General features: G+C 32.7%; 1 protein-coding gene across 1 annotated transcript; it reads right to left on the bottom strand.

Moving 5' to 3' along the window:
• Nucleotides 1–582: 582 nt before the first annotated feature.
• On the bottom strand, nt 583–21,960 carry LOC126750335 (mitochondrial-processing peptidase subunit beta). The gene is made up of 11 exons (XM_050459910.1): nt 21,796–21,960; nt 21,530–21,620; nt 21,241–21,371; nt 15,700–15,828; nt 15,463–15,643; nt 15,261–15,413; nt 6,754–6,937; nt 6,599–6,698; nt 1,213–1,405; nt 939–1,053; nt 583–883 (listed from the first exon to the last, which is right to left on the bottom strand). The coding sequence occupies exons 1-11, from the start codon at nt 21,859–21,861 to the stop codon at nt 796–798; spliced, it is 1,431 nt and encodes a 476-aa protein (XP_050315867.1). The 5' UTR covers nt 21,862–21,960; the 3' UTR covers nt 583–795.
• Between the last annotated feature and the right edge of the window lie 391 nt (nt 21,961–22,351).

The following is a 22,351-nucleotide window of genomic DNA, read 5'->3' as shown; positions in this document are numbered from 1 at the left end:
CTACTGTATGGGTCTGCAGTATACAAAAATGCTACAGAAACCTCATTAAAAAGACTACAAATATTCTAAAATAAAATATTAAGACTTATGACTGGAGCTAAAAAATATATCAGAGTGGAAGACCTACATGCAGATCTAAAAATTGAAACAATCAAAGATTTCATAAATAAAAAACACATTAAATTCAAAGAAAAATTAGAAAACATCGAAAACAATAACATTAAAACTATGTTAACAAAAATAAGGAAAACTGGTCCTTATAAAAACATACTTGATTAGAGCACATCGCGCACTCTTGGGGGATAGAGTCTAGTCCAAACTCTATCAACACCCCACACCCACCATTCTCTCCCCATCCTAAAAATTAAAAAAAAAATCCTCCCCATTCAACCCTACTCTCGGCATCAAGATGCCAACAATATTGAAATAAAAAACATTGGCCTAAATCTCCCCGCATTTAAAAAAAAATGCCGCATTAAAGCAGCTAGGGCAAACCAGCTATGCTGCAAAATTGAAGTTAGAACAAAATACATGGTGCCACATCTACACCCTTTTCTTAATTACAAACGAAATAAAACAAAATACAAATAAATGTGTATTTTAATTTAAAAATCAACTTTAAGATATTTACATAAAATTTGAAACACTTCGAAATTTTTTATGTTTGCAGTACTGCCACTAATAGTGCTCTAAATTTGGAAACACTAAACAAAAACGGCGTAAAATTCCTTGGATCACAAAAACAATAAATAATGAATTGTTATAGTAAAGAATTATTAATTTATTTAAGAATATTTAGACCCTAATCCAGTACATAGCAGAGCGGATCCTGTTGTAGTCCGGTAAGTTTTCCACTGGACCCACAGCTGCTACAGCTGGACACCTGCAGATACATAATTAATTAGCAACATTTATACAAATTATGTAAAAAACATTACCTGTCGTACAAATATTTGTACATAACATCCCTGACATTTCTGGCAGTAATGCTGTTTATTCTGTGTGTAAGTTCATGAGGAGGCAACCTCCTTCCATAGCACAATAGTTGACGACCTAAAAAAGAAGTTTGGGCATTGAAAATTAGAAATTTCAAACCTTTGTTAATAATCAAATTTTCTTAGCCAATCTTGACAAGTGAAACAATCAATTAAATTAAATACAGCCAAAAAGTTTTAATTATAAGAACAAATTAGTTTATGTGAGGAAACATACCAATGTCTTCACACACAGCAGTAGATGTGTCTAATTGCAAAAGTGTGTTGGCAGTCAAGAGAGACTTGGCCCTTTCAACTTCCCCCTCGGTAACGCTGATACAAAGTCTCATAAATTCTTCCTGAATATTAAAGACCATATCATCGATTTTCAGGGGGTCAGAGACAAAGTAGATACCCCACAGTCCAGTGTCCTAAAAATATATGGATATGCAAAAAATATTATGTAGGTAATACTAAAAAAAAAAAAAAAAAAAATTACAGAATCATATTATCCAAAGATAAAAACAATTGATTAAAATTAAAGTGGCGACGTTAAAGTGCCAAATATGCAAAATGCATGTTTGCCAACCAAAATAATCTATGGGCCAATGCCGTGCTACGTGAACTAAATCCAATTTCATCTCCTTATGCTTTAAAGGGCTGTTCAAAGGTGGCGATCCCTGTATTTCCACTTGCTGAGTCCGCATCTAGCTGATCCAAGACCCATATCGCCATTTTCTATACTTAAATTGCCGTAGCGATTTAAGTATTTAATATACCAGTGCGTTGTTTAAGTTGTCTGTGTTCGCCCATATTATTTAGATATAGAATTATGAATTCAAGTGGTTCTACGGGTGAAATCATGAAACCTAAATCTTCAAGAATTATACAACGTGAGGCTAGACTTAGTGGAAAGTCTTTTAACTACTGAAAAGAGCAAACAGGCTAAACTATCCAAACAGATACCTAGCAGTCAGGTAAATAATAACTTAATTTTGATGAATATTATTCTCTATCCAGATGTTAGATTACATTTACAATATTGTCTTTGTTTTCAGGTGAAATGTCATTACAAACAGCCAATGTTTACATATAATACATTGGCTGTAAGGAAATTACTGGCATGAAGGTTAAACTTTTTGAATCATATCACAAGCTGGGACTTAATAAACAAGGGAGTTAACCTGATGGCCCTTGGTTCCTATAATATCAGTCATCTAAAAGCAGGAAGCAACGCACTATTGGTTTTACAGTACCGTGGACAAGGAAAATGAAAGAAAGTATGTAAAAAAACGTTTATGGAGATATTTGCGATTAAAAGAAGGTAATACGACTTTTAAAGATAAACGTGGTGGTTTAAAAACATTTAAGTATACGTTTTTGAGAGAAACCTGATAAAAACCATATAAATGAAAAATCTAAGGTGAGGTATTTAAGCAGTGATTTAAACCTGAACAGGCTATTCCAAGCTTATAAAGAAAAGTATCCTGAGAGCAACGTTACATATACCGTTTATTGCAGTGCAGTGTTTTCTTAAAAGATTTCCCAAAGTTGACCTTTAAGAGGCCCAGCGTAGACACATGTAAAACTTGCCATTCAATTTACCTTAGAACTAAAAGCAGAAAAACCACTAAAGAAAAGAAAGCAAAAATCGACTTAGAATTGCATTACAAAAAGGTTGAAAAGGGGTTTTAGGCCATTCAGAATCATACTATACATAGCACAACCAGAAAGTGAAACGTACACCTCTACCATAGACTTGCAGAAAGTGTTCTCACTCCCTAAACTAATCCATAGCAGTATGTACTACAGTCATAAACTATCATGTTACAACCTGGGAATTCATATCACTGATACTTTTTTTTGTTCATTTGGAGTGAACTGTGCTGGACAGCTAAAAAACAGGAAGTTCTTGTTTTCATACATTTACCTGGTCTCTTTGGGAATCCTTGACATTATTCATCACAAGTTTCTAATCTCTGGTCACAATTTCAAAAATGCAGTGGAAGAAAAAAACAGTGGAAGATTTAAAACAGTGATAGTAGCAGCAAGACCTTCTAGACCCTACAAGGTTTTGGATATGGGTGACCTGAAGTTTTTTGATCTCGACACAGCATCAGCAAAATATATTGTACCTTCAAAGCTTCGTATTACCCATGCTACATGGCTGCGAATGACAAGATCCTGGTGTAGTGTTATATCAACAAAATTTTAACGAACTAATGGGCTGGGAAAAATGCCATGTGCTTAAGAAGGGAATCACTGTCGAAAATATCAAGTCTACTGAACTCACTTGCTTAACGAGTGTACATCCTAAGGGATGTATTAATGAAAATAAGAAAAAAGATATACCCGCCATGATGGATTTTATTGATAAAAATAACAGGAACTTTTTCGAAGGTATTCTATATGCCTATTGAAATTACTCTATGGACTTCTTGACTTACTCTATGGATCTTTTCCAAAATTATTTGAGTTTAGAGTCTTTTACTGTTCAATTTGTTTATTGAAATTCACGAATTTAACCAATTGCATGTTTCCTGACATTTGTAATGTTGAACAAATAAATGTTTGCTTTACTATCTAAAGTTGTAGAGTTTTTAACACTTTTCCATAAAAAATATTTTTGGCACTTAGATCATTTAGCTTTTCCACTCTACAATTGTAAGGTTCATCTCCAATTAATTTCCTTTCAAAACTTTCAGGCTTAGCGGAGTAGGAATGAAACATTATTAGTTTAATGCGACGTTTTGTCGGTTTAATTAGGCACTGAAAAAAAGATGTGAAGTTACATAACAAAATAGGGAGTCCTTTTTTTAAATAAACAAAAATTACAGCTTTTGTTCAAATATAGATATAAAAAAGCCACAACACAGTTAAAAGAATTAATAACTTAACAATAAAAAATATCGAATTGTTAAAATAAAATTAAGCTTTTTTGTCACAGATATTATATCTGTTAACAAAGCAACCAAAATTTAAAAAGTCATTTGTTGAAGAAAATAAAAAATCAAATATTAACAGTTGTAATAAAATGGATCAAACATTCCCATTTATATGTTTGTCACACAGTCTGAAATTGAAAGAAATATCCAAATAAAAACATGCACTATAGACTTTACAAGATGCTACGCATAAAACTCGCCAAGGTTATGTAGGCCTTCTCTATCAAATACATTTTGAGACTATGTCTAAAGCCATTAAGTGATGCAATCTTTTGGTTATTGCATGGCAGTTAATTGAATACCTCAATACCTGTATAAAATACAGGTAAGTGCAGATATAAATGATAGCCATCTTTTGCAATATAAAGAGCGACTGGATAAGATAATTGCTGGGATTCCTCTAAAAACAAACACCGTAGCGGAGATTCGACGAGGGCAAAATACACAGTCCTACCTATATGTGAACCAAGAACCAAACTCCCTCCTCCTTACAGCGTTACAATCCTCCTCAATTGTAACGCTAACGGCAAGGCAGCCACCTGATATTTTACTGGAAATAGCAAATACAAGATTGTTAAACTTAAGGCTGTCATCAATGATAACCCCAAGAAATTTACTGCTAGTGCTCAGAAATGTTGTTTCTACCAATGGGCACTTCCCCAACCCTACTTCCAAACGTCAGGGGTTTAATATTGAAGTTTACTGACAGACGATGTCATGAAGTCAAACCAGTTCCGTATTCTCTCTAGGTCGATCAATAGGGTCAGACGCAAGGATTTACAATTTGGGTCATGCCAAAGAACGGTGCTGTCATCGTCAAATAATTTAATTTTCCCCTGAATTCCCAGATTTGTAAGATCATTAACATACAGGAAAAAAAGAATAGGACCCAAGATTATCTCATCACTTTCTGACGACTCAGGGCCAACGAAAATAAAGATCGAAAGTTAGAGGGATCATTAAGATCACCATCTTCAAGAATAAGAACCAATTTGGCAGTTGATGTGCCCATTGTCCATGAGACACTGATCGAATCAGCAATAGAACAGAGAGCAAGTAAAATCTTGACCGGAATCTCATTCTCACATTGTAACATGTCAATGTTACGTTAGAATAATTTAATATATCTCAATATTCCATTTTACTCATAAAATGCCGAAACTTAAAAATCGTCAGTAGCATTCACTTCCTTAGAGTATGCATAGATGGCATTGGGTACAGGCTATTTAACAAACTATTTAACAATATCTACGCTTAGTGTTTAAAGTCTTTCCTTCTATTGTTAAGATAATTATGTATTTTGTTATTTAGGTAAGATTTGATTTATCATTTATATTAATTTTATATTATGTATTGGCCGAATTATATGACCCTACGATCATGTAATTTTGTAGATATTTTATTCTCCTCTATTTACAGGAACTTTGGAATCCTATGCCATTGGCGTTACTTTATGTTAATTTTTGTTAACAATATAATTTGTAATTTTGTAGGAACTAAATTCAGCTTTTGTCTCTTTAACTTCGCAGAATACGGGTTGCCTATGCTTCAGAATGGCTGTCTGAACATTTCACTATACGTTTATATTTCATGTCAGTGATGCTCATTGCCTGTAACCCTATCGGTCGGCATGACATTGACGGATTGCGGCCAGGTAGTCAGATCAGATGGAATTACTATATTTTTAAAAAACTGTTTTCACAACAATGTAGATTCGCTCTTTAATTTCAAGAATCACAGTGACAATTATGACAGGTATTTGACTCTCTGGAAGCGTCACGCTTAGGTAGGAGGCTTCCGGACAAACCTTCATACTATTTATATTAATTTTTTTTTAATTTACTTATACTGTCACTTTTTCAGTTCCGGTGTATCTACATGTGGGTTCCTTTGTTAAAAAAACTACGTCTAGCTTTCTTTCTGATCTGAACAGTCGACCGTTAAGTTCTCTGAAGCCATATTTTGTGCCGGCCTATATTTTTCAGCTTCTCTCTTAAAATAAAAAAAAGGTCATCCACAGGCCACGTGAGTACCACGGATATCACTAAAAATTAAATCCTTTAGTTGTTTTTTAAATTTGATTTAATCTTTCTTAAAATTTCGATATGTGTAATGTCAGACATTTATTGGTTCTGAAGAATGAGGTAATTTGCATTTTGTTTCGGCTTATCTGCTGCGGTATTTAATCTTCTTTATTCGTGCTCTATTCAATCAGCCATTTGTTTGTATGCTGCTTATTAATATGTACTGAACTACTGAAGCTGACTTTGAGTTACCTAGAGGTGCAAAGGACGCAATCGAGTGATACCAAGTAGATTCCAAACCACCTGAAAAAGGTACCAAAAAATTGTAATATCTTTTATGTTGAGCAAGCTTATTTATCCCACTGTCTCTACACACGCGGGTATGTTGGGAAGTTAGAGTTAGTTAAGAGAGCCACACACAGTTCACCTTGTGAATCGTGAGGCGCACTTTTACATGGTGTTAAATGCAAACTAATAAAAAAGAAAGAGACTTCTCCCTATTTTGTTATGCAAGTTCATATCTTTATTTCGCCGCTTCGTATAAAAATCACTAATGAAACGAATGAAAACTAATAGTGTTTCATTCCCATTCCTAAGTTCCGACGAACTCTAACGCTTTACAAATATAAAAACGATCCCTTGATAGTTTTTTTACCTTATAGCAAGTATTGAAGCTTTGGTATGAGTGACACAAATCTTCTTCGGCACTTACTCTTGCCAAGTTGGTAGCATTCTGTTTTGCAGAAGCCTGGGACCTAAAATATTAAATAAAAAAGCTAGTAAAATAATTTTTGCTAAATTATATTTTACCTGTCCCAAGCCCCTAAAAGCGTAGAGGCAACCATTAAAGTCAAAGTGTCTGGATCAGCCCATCCGGCACCTTCAACAGCAAGAGCTACATGAGCCAAAGGTAAAGTGTCATCACGGACACGAATTTCTGAGCCGGTGAAACGGCATGGAGTGAGTTTTGGGACTTCCCCTGTGTAGGTATTGTCTGCAAATAAATAATACATTTGCAATAAATCTGCTTATTAAAGTCTTCACAACTAATTTTTTTACTAGTTTAACTATAATAGTGTAGTCTTTTTATTCTTACTTGAAAGAGCTAAATATTAAGCGACCGCAGAAAATATATTTAACTCTGCCGCCGTCAGAGGCGTGCCGTGCTGTTGTTATAAAGCGGCTGGATAATATAATAAGAACATTTTAAAATTTTCAATTCAGTTTTTTTGTTACAAGTGTTACTAGTAAAAATTAACTTTAAATGCTCTAATCTGATTAAATTTTTATCAGTTATAGGTCTGTTTTTGGTTTAACAGATTTAGAATTGATACTATTAAAATGTATTGTTGTTAACCTTACAAGGGTTATGGTTTTAACGCTATACAATATTTTAGATTAAGAATCCAAATAATCAGGTATTTTTAAAATAGAGATCATTTTCCAGATATGAGGTTTAATTTAAAATACAATGTGGTTTAAAAATTCACCTATTATATTATATAAAAACACTTACATAGTATTAACTACAACACACGTATTTTGTCCAATTTTCCCATAGATCACTTTCGAATTATGTAATAGCTTGATGTATGTTGCCAGTAGCTACCGCACTCAATGTTGTTGAAGTGTTGAACTATTGAAGCTGTTTGCCTCAAACTAATTCAATCGGATTAAAGAGACAATAATATGGAGGCAATATTAAAACCGTATGTCAATTTTTTCAGTTATAACCTTTAATTATTTTTTAAAACTTCTTTTTTAATGGGATTTTGCAGGAACAGGAATATTCTTAATTTTTATAAAAGTTATGAGATCTTGTCTTTTGAGTATTTGGTATTTGATTTTAACTTCTTGAATGGCAAGATGCATTATACATAACACTTTATTGAGTTTGCAGGAAAGCTGATTAGAGAACCATTTTTCAAATTATGCCGCAGTTACAGTGAAATGCAGGAAATAGATAATGAAATTGAATGAGTGAATATAAAGTAAGAAAAATTGGATTTAATAATGGATAAGGCTTCTAAATTGGACTGGGGGACTGGAATGGCAATTACTCAATTCATCACACACGATTAATCAAGTATTTGGGTTGAATCCAGAAAGTCACTTCTCACACCGGAGTCCGTTCTCGTTCCTTTTCCCCACTCAAAATGGGCTTCCCAAATCTATCACTTATGGGCATGCTCGATGCGAAAAAAGACGATCTGTGCGTATATTTAAAAGAAATTATACTTATATATTATTTTGAATATAGATATGTGCTGAAATGAATATTTATGATAAGGTTGAAATGCATTTATTTTCAATGTTCTACCTATTCAATAGTCTCCAATCATTTACCAAGAAAAAATAAAATAAAATAAAGATTTCTAAACATACAGTATTGACAAAAAGTAAAGCAACTTAAAAAAATATATTTTTCTCTTCTCACTACCTTATATTTAACTTTAATAACTATTAAAAAATATTTTATTTTTATTTATTTAATCAATTAATCAATCAATTACATATTAATTTATAATTATTATGAGATGTAATATGCTTATAATATGCATACAATGGCCATAATGTGTCTGTATGTATGCACATTCAGCTCATCAATAATTACATCATAATGAACTTCAACCTAACACTAATAATAGTAACATATACCTACTTAAATAATATTATCAAATTCAGAAATATTAAATTGACTAAATACTAGTTAGTTATAATTTAATGGAAGTTAATGGCACGCTTGATGGAATTTATGTTATCTTTAATCCATGACTACAATTTTTTCTTTACAGTATATTATTTTTTGTTTTTAAATTGTTCCGGCAACATATTTAATAATTTGGGAATTAGTATACAGTGCATTTTTTTCATCTCGGGTCATAGGGTTTTACGTGTAATATTTTCAACCCCAAGTTAGTACCTGTTCTATTTAATCGATAGGATTGAAACTTGGAACAAGTAAGGTTTAAGTTAACAGACTTTAGAAAATCCCATTATTTTGCAAAAAAATTTGCGAGAGACCTATTTATAATACGTTTTTCTGATGAAAAAGTTTGCTTTTTCTGCACCTCGTAACCTTCATTACCTTTACACTTCAAAGCAGGTAGACAAATATCTGACAGTGACACAAAATAATTTTTAAATTGCTCCATTGAAATTGTTCAAAAACTCTTGTCTTAAAAATGTCGATTTACACTACGGAGGAACGTATTGAGATGGTTTCAAACTACATTAGAGGAATGTCGGCGCAAGAAGTGGTAGATAATTTTGCCGTGTCTTATCCTAACCGTCCCGTCCGGTCTAGATCAACTGTACAACGGTTTCATGAAAAATTTATTACGATTGGATGCATCGCCAGTTCTCACTTAAAACGAAAAAGAACCGAAACTGTAGTAGACGAAGAATTTAAAATGGAGGTATGCTTGGCCGTTGAAGAAAATCCAACAAATAGTCTTACTCAGTTTGCTGAAGTTACCGGAAAAAGTAGGAGTAGTTGCTATAAGGCAATCAGAAAAGAAAAATACAAATGTTTTAAAGTTAGAAATGTTCAAGAACTCTTGACCTAATGATTATTTTCTTAGAATGCAGTTTGGGAACAGTGGATGGAACGAATTAACAACGACCCCACAATTAAAAACAAAATACTATTTTCAGACGAAAGTACTTTCTGTACAAATGGATAATTGTACAAATGGAAATGAATAATTGGACCATTTTTCATAGAGGGTAGCCTGAATACTGCAAAATATTTAGAATTACTTCAGGTGCAGGTCATTCCCGCATTAGGAAACGCTGTTCAAAATGGCAGGATAATTTTTCAACATGATGGAGCCCCCGCCCATAGTGCAGCGACTGTTACCGAGTTTTTGAATGCCACGTTCCCAGGACGCTGGATTGGACGTTTTGGGTCATCTAAATGGCCGGCGCGAAGCCCCGATCTTTCGCCTTTAGATAACTTTTATTGGGGCTATCTATCATCAAAAGTGTTTGATATTGTTAGAGGCAGACCCAACAATATCGAAGAACTTCGTAATAGAATTATCGAGGCTTCGCGTACCATTACTCCCCGGCAGCTCCTAAATGTTAAAAGACATTTCTACAACTGTCTGGGCTTTTGTTTGGCTCAAATTGGAGGTCACTTTGAACAATTTATTTGAAAGGTTTTATTTGTTTATTGTTGATTTTTGAAAATATATTTTTGAGGAAATAGATAGAGAAAGAATAGATTTTGAGGAAAATATTTTGTGTCACTATATATTTAAGGGGGTGATTCCTGGGCCCATTTTAAGAAAAAAAGTTCCTATGAACATATGTACCTCAACGTCTTAACGTTTGACATACACGGTGTTTCAATTAAAATCAGTTTTTTAATAATAACTTACAATATTGTAGGTTTTCGCTTAAAATAATAAAAACAATTTTACTTCCCTAAAAATCTGATGCGGTGTGAAAATGTTTGTTCGTCGATTGCAAGCAAATTAAGGGATCAGATTTATTACAAGAAGTATGAAAAGTTCAAAAAATTGAATAATTTAAGAAATAGTCATGTTTTTAACACGTTTAAAAAGTAAATGGGAGTAAAAAAGTGCCGTAACGCGTCTTTATTTAACGCAAATAAAGTCGCAGAGTCGCCTATGCATGTTTCTTATTGCTCGTTGCTATGGCCAACGGTGAACTATGATTTTAAATTTCAAATTGTTAAAAACCATCACAGTGCGTCATTCATTTGATTTTTAACTATTTATTGAAGTTATTTCGTTTCCACGCTATTTTTCTGAATAGCCAGTTATGGCAAATTAGATAATTTGCCATTATACCCTTGAGGCAGCAATGCATTTCGTACATTTCGTAACTGTCAGAACCCCGTGACATTGAGAACGCGGTGCTGCAAATAATCGAAGAATACCTTGAAACAAGTACGAGGAAGATCGCTAGAACTCTGCATATCTGACATCAAATTGTTTGGCGCATTTTGGTTGAGTTTTTTTTATACCCATACCATATTTTAAAAGTACAGGCAATTCTTTCCGGAGATTTTCCGCAGCGAATGACTTCAGTGGTATCCCCAGAATATTATACTAAATCCGCAGTTTGAGTCACAGATTTTGCTCACAGACGAAGCAAATTTTTCTCGGAACGCTATTCAAAATTATGACAACAATCATTTTTGGGAAGAAGAAAACCCCCATGCCATAACGGAAACCCATTATCAACACCAATTTCCGGTTAATGTTTGGGCAGGAATTATTGGTGATTACCTAATAGGCCTTTTTATGGGGGCACCTTAAAACTGTAGTTTATAAAACTCCCGTAAATACTCTAGAAGATTTAAGAGACCGAATAGTTGCCTCGTGTGAAACTATACGAAATACGCCGGGTATATTTGAACGTGTGCGTAATTTAATGCGTAGATGAGCGGAAGGATGCCTACTTAGTGAATGTGGCCATTTTCAACAATTTTTGTAATCAGTGTAATTAAGATAAAATACATTTGAGCCGTTTATTTAAGCTTAGTTTCATAAAATTAGGTAGGTATTTCTAAACTAATTGCCAATTGATATTAATCATACTCAATAGCTGAAAAAAGAAAAAAAACATTTAATGGTATTCAACACCAACAACTTTTTAAGACAACAGCTATTGCCATCATCGATGTTTATGTGTAAAAACGTAATTTATTCATGCATAACTAGATAAAGAAAATTTTGACATTTAAAATCACAGCTCGGTGCCCATAGCAGCGAGCAATAAGAAACATGCATGGGCGACTTTATTTGCGTTAAATAAAGACGCGTTACTTTTTTACGCGGCATTTTTTACTCCTATTTACTTTTTAAACGCGTTAAAAACATGAGTATTCCCTAAATAATTTAAACGATTTAAACTTTTCATACTTCTTGTAATAAATCTGATCCCTTACTTTGCTTGCAATCGACGAACATTTTCACATCACATCAAATTTTTAGGAAAGTAAAATTGTTTTTATTTTTTTAAGCGGAAACCGGACGAAAAAAAAACAAGAGATCAAATTTGCTAAAAAGTGATTGAGGATTTTAAAAATAATTTCTATTTTAAGAAAAAACAGTGGCGTAGTATATTTTTCACTAAAAATATTCAATAGAAGACCTGTAGGGACGCCAATGGCAGGGAAAATATTTTTTCTACGACTATTACGAAATAATTGTAAACTCAGGATATTGAAAATAGAGCCGAAGAAAGAGAGAACAGAGATATTAATATTCTACTGATTGTAGAGGAAAACAAGATGGTTAGTACGAGGGTTCTTGGCAACAGGTAAATAAACATCATACAACGGTATTTCGCACTTTAAAAAAACACAAATACTATTCGTATAAATTCGAAAAACATCAAGAGCTGCAGGAAGAGGATGAAGAGCGAAAAATGGCATTTGGTTTTAAAATGATGAAAAGAGCAAATAATGATAAGAATTTTTTAAGAAATATTTGTTTTACCGATCAATGTACATTTACCCTCAACAATAAACCAAACGTTCAGAAACAGCCGGTATTGGAGCCAAGTAAATGAACATCGCTTTGTTCACACTAGGACACAATATCCCCAAAAAACAAATGTATTCGTGGGAATTAACGCACACCCTATCATTGGACCCTTTTTTATGGACTATAACCTAACAGCTGAAACCTTAATGAAATTGGACTTATTTCAAAATTAAATTGGACCTGCCTTGGAAGAAGTTGTTCAGGAAGATCAAATGATCTGGTACCAAATGGATGGTTGCCCAGCCCATAATGCCCGTATGGTTAGAGAGTGCTTGGAAAATGCTTTTAACGGCAATATTATTGGTCCACGGTACCGGATACTTTGGCCAGCCAGGTCACCTGATCTTCAACCGAATGACTTCCTTTTGTGGGGTCATTTAAAAAGTGTCATTTATAAAAGTGTAAAATTTGAGAATCTAAACCAGTTACAAAACGCTATTTCGTTAGAATGTAATAAAAATTTCCCAATATCAACTTAGCAACGTTAGAAATGAATTTTATGATCTGTTAGGATATTGTCTAGCTGTTAATGGGGGGTTGTTTGAACATTTGATTAATTGATGTTTTTATGTAATTCTCTATAATTTTTAAAAGTTATTGTATTTTATTTTATTTTTCTACACTTAGTAAAATATTAAGAGTTCTGTTCTCTCTTTTTTCGGATCAATTTTCGATCTTCTGAGTTAAACATTTACAATTATTTATTGCAATGTCTTTGGACTCGAATTTTCTAACAATAGGTTTAATGGTTGAAATGGACCAGATAGGCTTGACGGGAAAATAAATTAAAAATATTTCAGATACTGCTATTGATTTAATTAAATTCTAAGTATGATAAAATTATTTTTTTAATAATCGATAATAATAATTGTTATTGGGTTAACTTCATAGTTATATTAAACAAAAGTTTTGATAAAAAAGTAATGTTAACGTGTCTTACTTTGAACGTATAGTTGTGAGATTTATAAAACGAAAAAAAAAATTTCTTGTATTCGGCCTTACGTCAAATTTGACAAAGCCTTATAACAAATTGTTTGCTGGTGGCTGGTGTATAATAAAATAAAATTTTCTAATAAAATCAAAAAACTAATACTTTGTTAACTTTCCGTTATTTTTATTAAATTCCAAACAACGGTTCCGCATTGAAGATACCAGCCTCTGGATAATGTGGGGATCCATAGTTTTCCATGCCAATTATAAAGCTTCATAAACTTCTTCTACATTTGAATAGGGTTTTGCTCTTATCAATATTTCCCATAAATTTTCTATAGGATTTACTACTTTTACTATGATTACTATTTTTTTTTTGCCTAAACCAAGCCTTCAGTATTTGGAGGAATCTTTGGGATCGTTATCTTGCTGAAAATAACAGATCGACGACGCGACTTTTAATTTCTTTCGGTATTGCTTTTCCTGTAGGCATTGCGAATAAACTATTTACTGCCGGGTTTTAAAATAATTATTCTGGTTGTTATAGTAAGAAAAAAAACTTTTTTTTTATTAAATTTTATTTTATTTTTTGTTACTTATATTTTTATTTAGGTACAAGGTGGATTTAGACAATTCAGTGAGAGATTTAAAGTGGACTGTATTTTTGTGATTAAAATTAAATGTGGAAATGTCGAAAAAACAGCCTTTAAACATTTTTACCTTACCTTAAGGTGTCTGTATTCGGCTTCAGCAGGCCTGCTCTGAACTTCTTGAGTCTTCTAATTCGGGTTTAATCACTAAAAGTGGTTGCGGGTTTGATAAGTAGATCACGATATGTGATGCGGTAAGATTAAGACAACAGTTGCGGAAATAAACGTAAAGATCACGACACTGGAATCAATGCGCGATGCGTAAAAGTGCTAACAAGGAAGTCAAGTTCTCTCTGGTCTCCGTTCAGCCCAAACCAAAGGAATTTAGAAATGTAAAGGCTATCGTACACGGGCAGATTTGTTGTTAAGACTTTGTTAATTTGGTTCGGTAGATTGAATTTGGAGAGAAAAACAAATAAATATTATAAAAAGAAAAAAAAACAAATTATTTGGACGTTCACAAACTAAATGTGGACCATATTCGATTTTATTCTAATCTGCCAGCATATTTGTAATACATATAACATAAAAGTTGCTTTACTTTTTGCCAGGTCAAAAAATGTTTTTTTATCTGTTGAAATATGTCCGCATTTTATCTGCATTGTTTGCATTCCTGGGAAGGTACAGTGGTCATTTATATTTAATTATAGTCAAATTTAAATATAAGATAATAGTAAGAGAGCAAATGATTTTTTTGAAAGTTGCTTTACTTTTGGCCAATACTGTTATCTTAATGGTAATCAGCCGAAGATTGAGAAATATTTTTAGAAGCCAAAAGTAACGCATTTTTAACAAATCCTTCTGTACTGCTGGCATGAAGTATAATGACTTGTTTGCCTCTTGATCATGGCACCTTCAATTCATGGAATTATTAACTCAACAGTATTTATCTACGTCATCAAACAAAGTTTCTTCTAAATATATTATATAAGCCACGTCCATATAAGCCACGATATAAGTTAATCCTAGCCACTGTTTTAAGATAATCTAAATATTAAAATATTAGGTTTCTCTTTGCAAATCCGCCGCGGCATAGTATGCTGCCGGTGTACCGCGATCTGAAGATAATTCTAAGCAAAAAAGTAGGTTTAAAAATAGCCTGGTCTATATTTTCGTCGGCACGCTTTCATCGTTTTTATTGTTTTTCAAGTGAGAATAAAACGACTATAACACTCATATCAAACAATAAATTGCACACAATTAAATTACTTACTTAGTCCTCCCAAGTTGCACTCAGCTAATTTAACCAGATCCTCATGTGCTACACCGCCAGCTCCGGCAACAACAATCCTGCTTGCCTTGTAGTGATTGTCCAAATAGTTTCTCAAGTCAAGGTTGTTAATTGAACGAATATTGGCAGTAGGTCCTAAATAAATTTGGTAAGAAAAACTATTAACTTTATAACTTGAATTTACCAAGAATTGTGTTGGCCAAAGGCGTTCCTTGGTAAGCAATAGCATGTAAATGGTCAAATACGACCTCTTGTAAATTGGATTCAACTTCTTGCATTTCTCTTAAGATAACTCCCCTTTCTCTTTCAATTTCTGCCTCACCCAGTTTGGCATTTTGGACAATGTCAGCCAAGATTTCAATGGCCTGGAAGAAATAATGGGTATAGGGTGTTGCACAGTAAATTAAGAGTTATTATTTACCTTTGGTACATCCTTGGATAAGCATTTGGAATAGTAAACAGTTTGCTCTCTGCTAGTGTAAGCATTAAGCTGTGCCCCAAGGTCTTCAATTTCAAGTTCAAGTTGGCTTTGAGTCCTTTTGTTTGTTCCCTAATTTTATAAAAATATTTCAGTTTTTGAAGATAATGATTTATTCTGTTCAGCTTCTAAAATAACTACCATTTTAATATAAAATAAGCATAGATATATTAAGAAAGACATGTGTCCCGATCATCAACAGAGTTAAAATTGGCTCTAATCCTTAAGGAGGCATTGCTCACCTGTTCTGTTCGTTTCATTTATATTTTTGATTGCTTTAAAAGTAGTAAATATTTAGGTTTCGCAGATGATTACAAATTTTTTAGAATAGACAGCATAGAGGCCCTAATATTTTACCAGGAAGATCTTGATAGATTAAATGAGTAATAGGAAAACACACTTAAATTAAATATATCTAAATATGTCAATCAGTTTGACGAACATATTAATACAGTTACAGTAAAATCATCTAAAGATACTAGGCTGAGAGTAAAGGATGAGTTAAGAGCTGCATGAGTTTTTCTGTATACAGGGTGTTCAGTTGATCATGTTACAAACTTCTAGAGTAAATAGAAAATGTAAAAAAAGAAAAGTTCATATGAACATGGGTCTGGAAATGCTTCCTCAGGGAGCTAGAGCTGTTTGAAGATAACCTTTAAAAAGTAGTTTTCATTTATAGCTTTGAAACTACTTTAGCTACTGCAGACAATTTTACAACATAAATTATTGTTAGTACATTTATTCTTTTGGACCTACTAAACAAAAATAATTTTAACCAGGGGCGTTGTATATTTGGTAAATTTAAAGTTTTGACACATAAAGTGAATAGGACTCTGGTACAGAATGTTGGACCTGGCTGTGTCCAAGTTAAAAGCTGGACACTGTCTAGATCCTGGACGTGGTATATCAAAGCAAATCCTTTGCAAAGGGATGGGCAGTCAATTTTATGGTTAAGTAAATTAAACAAGAATTTCACCGAATGCATTTCTCTCCTCCTCGCAAGTGACCGTTCAGTATATCTAGAGGGCAGGAAGTTATGGTCAAAACCACTTGGAGGATAGACTCCATCATCCTTAAATGCCAAATATTTAAGGAATCGCCGTTGGACTGATTCTAATAGGTCAATGTGCTGGTTGTAAATGGGAGACGAAATGAAGGAGCTGTAGTCCAGCCTGGATCTAATAAATGCATACTCTAATAATAAATCCCAGCATGCGAGTAGCTCTAGAAACAGTATCTTCGATGTGAGGAATAAAAGAACATTTTTGGTCAAAGGTGACTCCAAGAACCTTAAAACAGGTAGACCTTGCAAAGACTCTCCATTAACTGAGTAATTAAAGACAACTGGACTTTTGATTCGAAAGTAGCTTTTAAGGTTAAGCCTGTTCAAAGTGCACCAATGGTGTACAGTATTAATGTTCTCTTGCAGTTGACCACAATCTGCTATAGAGTTAATCCTATGCAAAAACTTTAGGTCATCAGCATATGCTAACTGAGAGCAATTGAGGGTGGAGATGAAGTCATTAGCGAAAACGTTAAAGAGAAGGGGGCCCAAGTTAAAGCCCTGAGGAACTCCAGAGGTGGGTGAAAACCAAGCAGAACTAAAGCCGTCGACCACTACAAACTGAGAGCGGTCAACTAAGGTGTTAAGGAGCTTTATCAAGCGATCGGAGAATCCAAACGGTCCAAGTGGTCAATCTGGTCAAAAGCCTTTTGAAAGGCTGTGTAGATAACATCGATTTGACCTCTATCATTAAGTGCTTCACACACAAACTGAGAAAAGAATGCTAGGTTTGTAGACAAGAAGCTCAGGAGCCACAATGCACTTTTGCTCTTTTGCGTGCGCATACGTAGTACGTACACGAACCTAACCTCAGTTTGTCTTTTGTGTATTGCGGTTGTCTAATGTTAATTGTTTACGTTTCGTTTATGTATATTAATTATTCGTTTTTGCAAGTGATACAAAGATTAAAGTATTAAAGTGGAATAACGTGTTTAGAATGGAGACTAAAACATTTTGCAATGTTTGCAATAAACATTATTCCAAAAGTTCTAATTTGCGAGCTCATGTAAAAAAAATTCATCCTAGTAAGTAGAAATGTTTCGTTAATTTTATTTCTATTTAATGTTACTTGGAAGTCAGTTTCAGGCGAGGCGGTTCAACGTTCAAATTTACTAAAGTTTATTTTAACCTATACATTCTGAGTTATTACTGATGTAAAGAAGAAACACAAATTAACATTACATATCATAAATCGGGACTCATTTTTTAACTTCTTCACTAGCAATGATTACTTTGTAGTTATTTGATTATTTTACATCACTAGTCTGGTATACAGGGTGTTGATATTGTGACAAAATTCAGGAAAGTGTTCTTTGGACAAAAATAAGAAAAAAAGTTCCTATACACATCGGTCCTAAACAAAAAAAATAAAATAAATTAATTTACATTAAATTATAGCGATCCGTCAAAGTAGAAAAATGTTTTTTAATTTTTTGTGCGAAAACCGTGCATCTAACGGACAAAGTCCAAGGGATCAAAAATGTTGCAAATAAAACGGGGAATTTAAAAATATTTTTTTAATACAAGAAAAACCAGTGGCGTACCATTTTTCTTTATAAAAGTATTCAGCAAAAAACCCGCACACACGCCACTGGAGTACATAAAAATGTTAAAAGTATGTTGGTAAATGGCTCTGGATACACAGACCCTGCATACCAATCTTTGGACAAATATCTACATATCTACAGGAGTATTTAAGTTATCGAAAAAAAATTATTTTTTTGTTAAAACTTTACCACCCTGTAGCTCAAAATCTAAAAGTCTAAAAATCTAATACTTTAATCTTTGTATTACTTACTTGCAAAAACGAATAATTAATATACATAAGCGAAACGTAAACAATTAACATTAAATAACCGCAATACACAAAAGACAAACTGAGGTTAGGTTCGTGTACGTACTACGTATGCGTAAAATATACAAAAGAGCAAAAGTGCATTGTGGCTCCTGAGCTTCTTGTGGTTTGTAGTACATGATCGACCAGAAACGAATGCATGTTGATCATTGGCCAGCATGGACTTATCAACAAATTAGCCCTTAATACAGTTGAATCGAAATACATAGCATTTTGTCTTACTGATGTCAACAGACCTAATTTCAACTTTTTACAGCTGATAAGAACAGGATTTAAAATAAATGAAGTTAACTACATTAATTACTTAGGTGTCATAGTTGATAAAAACTTGAAATTGACTAATGTTGATAATTTGGTTGTTAAAGTGAGAAGGCTAGTTTTCAGTTTTTATGAATTATGTAAGTTTATGAACAAAAAACTACTTATATCCATCTATAAAGCTTTAGTTGAGCCTATTTTAAAGTACACTATTATTGTGTGAGTGTAGTGTGGTCTGTACATAAACTGGCTCAAACCTCTGAATATAGAACAAAATTATATTATAAAAAGTCATATTTCAGAAGGAAAAATGATTTCCTACCGCACAGCTTTATGATGAATGTATACTTAACATATAAATGCTATACTTTTATAACATATGTCTTTTTCTGTACAATAACAAAAACTTACAAACAAAAATTGATCATATATACCAAACTAGGCAAGTATCCAACCAAAAGAATTTGATTGTTCCTTTTTATAGAAAGTATGGTAAACTAAAGATTTCTTACAATCTTAGCTCCTAAAATATACAATTCTTTGCCAATTGACATGAAAAATATCATTACAAATGATGCATTTGCCAAAAGATTTAAGCATCTCAACCACAGCAACAGCAACTATAAAACATACCTTGAACTAATGTAATTCTCAGTCTCTATGCTTTTGAATAATTTCTCATAATCTGCCATATCTGTTTATTTTTAGTAAATATATGCAGTTTGTAAATTAATGATTTTACTCTATTGTATCATAAGAAACTAATTTAACCTTCTTTGACTTTTGCACACACAGATTGTTTGTAATCTAGGTGCAATAACTTAAGTAACTTTAATTGTTAAATGTTATTTGATTTATTTGTTTGATTATTTGATTGAAAAATCAATTGTCTGGCCTTAGCTTAATTTATAATTATAGGATCATGATAAATACAAATGAAACAAAACTTTATATCTTTAATTTGACTCTTAATCTGTAAATGTATAATAAAATCTGTGTTTAAAAATGTGCCTATTGATTTCTAATAAATTATATAGGTTAAACTAGATTTAAATTATTCCTTAGTTAATATAAGTATTTGTTATTATAAGTTTAATGTACTGCATGTCTCTTTTAATGTTTTAACTTGACAATATTAATATTAGAATTGATTTAATACTTTAATGTTGAATGTGATAAATTTATAATAGTTATTAATTATTATTTTTCAATCTATTTGATATTATTTCTATGTTTATTTGTTAATGCTTACAGTGACAAAAACACTTATATAGGTCAATTTTCACTAAATTAAATTTAAGCATCCTTTAGGAAATAAAAATTAAGATAATTATTAATATGTCATATAATAAAACAATAAAATACAAGGACATTGCAGTAATAGGCATACACAGGCTGATGCTATAGCAGTTTAAATAATAAATGAAAATTAAATTTTTAAAAGAATAACACTAATTAAAATTAGATACAAAAAATATAACAACAATAAATAAAATAGTTTTCAATTGTAATGAGCCATTATAGAATGCTTTATTGGGTAAAAGAGACTTGCTGTTTCTTTTAAATAGCTCAAAAGGTAGAGCTCTTATAGCTTCAGGCAAGCGATTATAGAACTGTACTGCCTGACACCTAGGACCATCTCTGCATCTCTCCAAGTGCCATAACTCTGAACTGAATGAGTCTGGTATTGGAAAGTATGGTTATTAATTATGTATGTGAGATGGCTGTGACATAAGGAATACTAAGCCTGCTTAAGTGATGGTGGGCAAACACAGTTTGCCAGACCTCATAACAAAAATATACTGCTTCCCAATTTTGTGATGCAAGAATCAGCATGAGCATTCCATCTAACCTCTGGCTCTAAGAAGATGCCAAGAAATTTAGCATTTTCACCAATGCCCTCCAGATCCCTAACATGATAAGAAAAGGACATTTTCTGAGTTTTGGAAGAAATTAGAAAAAGCACCCAATGCCCAATTGCCTCTCCTCCAAATCAACCCCACTCACATGGACTCTGACAATTAACAAAGTAATATTACTTAATATTACTTTGATAATTGTAATCTATTAATGGGATTTTCCTATCAAAAAAATAAATTCTCCAATTCTCTTTTCCTAGATATAATAAATTAATTTTGAGACCTCCTGACCTAGCATCCCAATTCCAAGAGATTCAAAACTTTATAAAAATTGTGCTATAAGCTCATGAGGTTATGATATGCATATTAGTTTATGTTATGTAAATTTTTTTCATCAATTTATTTATTTTCATATTTAGTATATTTCTCACTACAACACACACACATACCTTAAAAGCCATATGTTCCATGAAATGGGCAACTCCATTATTTTTGGCATTTTCATATCTGCTGCCAGCATCAATCCAAATACCAACTGTGGCCGTTTGAGAGCCCCAGTCCTCTGTTGCAACCCTTATCCCTAATAAATATGAAGATTTAGTATTAACATTTCTGATTTAACTTAAGACTCAACATTGAAATAAATAATTTCTTAATGCTAAAGTTGCCCGACTTTGAGGGTCTCTTGAAAGTTAATGTAATGAAAGGTGTCACTCTGTAATTAGCTAAATAACTTACCATTGCTGAGGGTGGTAACTTTAGTTGGTGGTACATTTAAAGACACTTGTCTAGATTCCGCAGCGGCGACGCCAGAAGCTTGCCTTAATGCCTAAAAAACATTTTCCTCTTAAATTTTCATTTTTGAACTTTTGCCTGATTTGGGGGTTAGATAAAATATTACGTAATTTAGTTGTGACCGAGAATAAAGTGTGTGATTGAATTTGGCTTAATTAGATTTAACGGCACGTGAATTAACTAGCTCCCGATTAATTTGGGATAATTACCTTAGTTAAATTGCTATTTTTTGTTAATTTTGCTGCGGACTTAGACAATTTTAGGATAGACGCCATTTTTCTTTTCCGGACTGGCTAGCAATGACAAATGACAGGAATTACAATTTACATGGAAATGTCAACAGTTGTCAAGTAAAGAGATGGGATTACATATCGATTTTTCCAATAAATCGAACGTTCCCTTATTTAACTCCCTTTAAAAAAAGAGGTATCGGAACTTATAGATTTCAAAAAAGATTTATTTTTTCCTAGTCAACACTTGTTCCTTTTGCCACGTTGCCAGATTGATTATAAATCCATTTGTTGAATGTTGACAGACTTCATTCTGAAGCAGCGTTGCCGACCTGACGATTTTCCGTCAGATCTGGCGGAATGAAATATTGAGAAAACGGGAAAAAATATTTTTTCGGCTGACGAATTATTTAACGGAATTACAAATTATTTCATAGAATAGTTAAATAGTCAAAAGTGATGTGCGAGCGGATTTTTTAGATAACATCTCTTGGATCTAACAGTTTTTTGTTGTAGTTTGTCGTGTTGTAATTGT

Source organism: Anthonomus grandis, chromosome 2 (assembly GCF_022605725.1).
Source record: "Anthonomus grandis grandis chromosome 2, icAntGran1.3, whole genome shotgun sequence".
NCBI classification, from domain to species: Eukaryota; Metazoa; Arthropoda; class Insecta; order Coleoptera; family Curculionidae; genus Anthonomus; species Anthonomus grandis.
The sequence above is the reverse complement of the archived record's forward strand: the minus strand, read 5'-3'. Positions and strand labels throughout refer to the sequence as shown.

Coding starts and splice junctions, on each gene's coding strand:
- LOC126750335 (XM_050459910.1), bottom strand. CDS start 21,861: ATGGCGTCTATCCTAAAATTGTCTAAGTCCGCAGCAAAATTAACAAAA. Junction 15,829..21,240: donor TGGAACATATGGCTTTTAAG/GTATGTGTGTGT, acceptor TTATAAAATTAG/GGAACAAACAAAAGGACTCA. Junction 1,054..1,212: donor TGCTGTGTGTGAAGACATTG/GTATGTTTCCTC, acceptor CTTCTTTTTTAG/GTCGTCAACTATTGTGCTAT.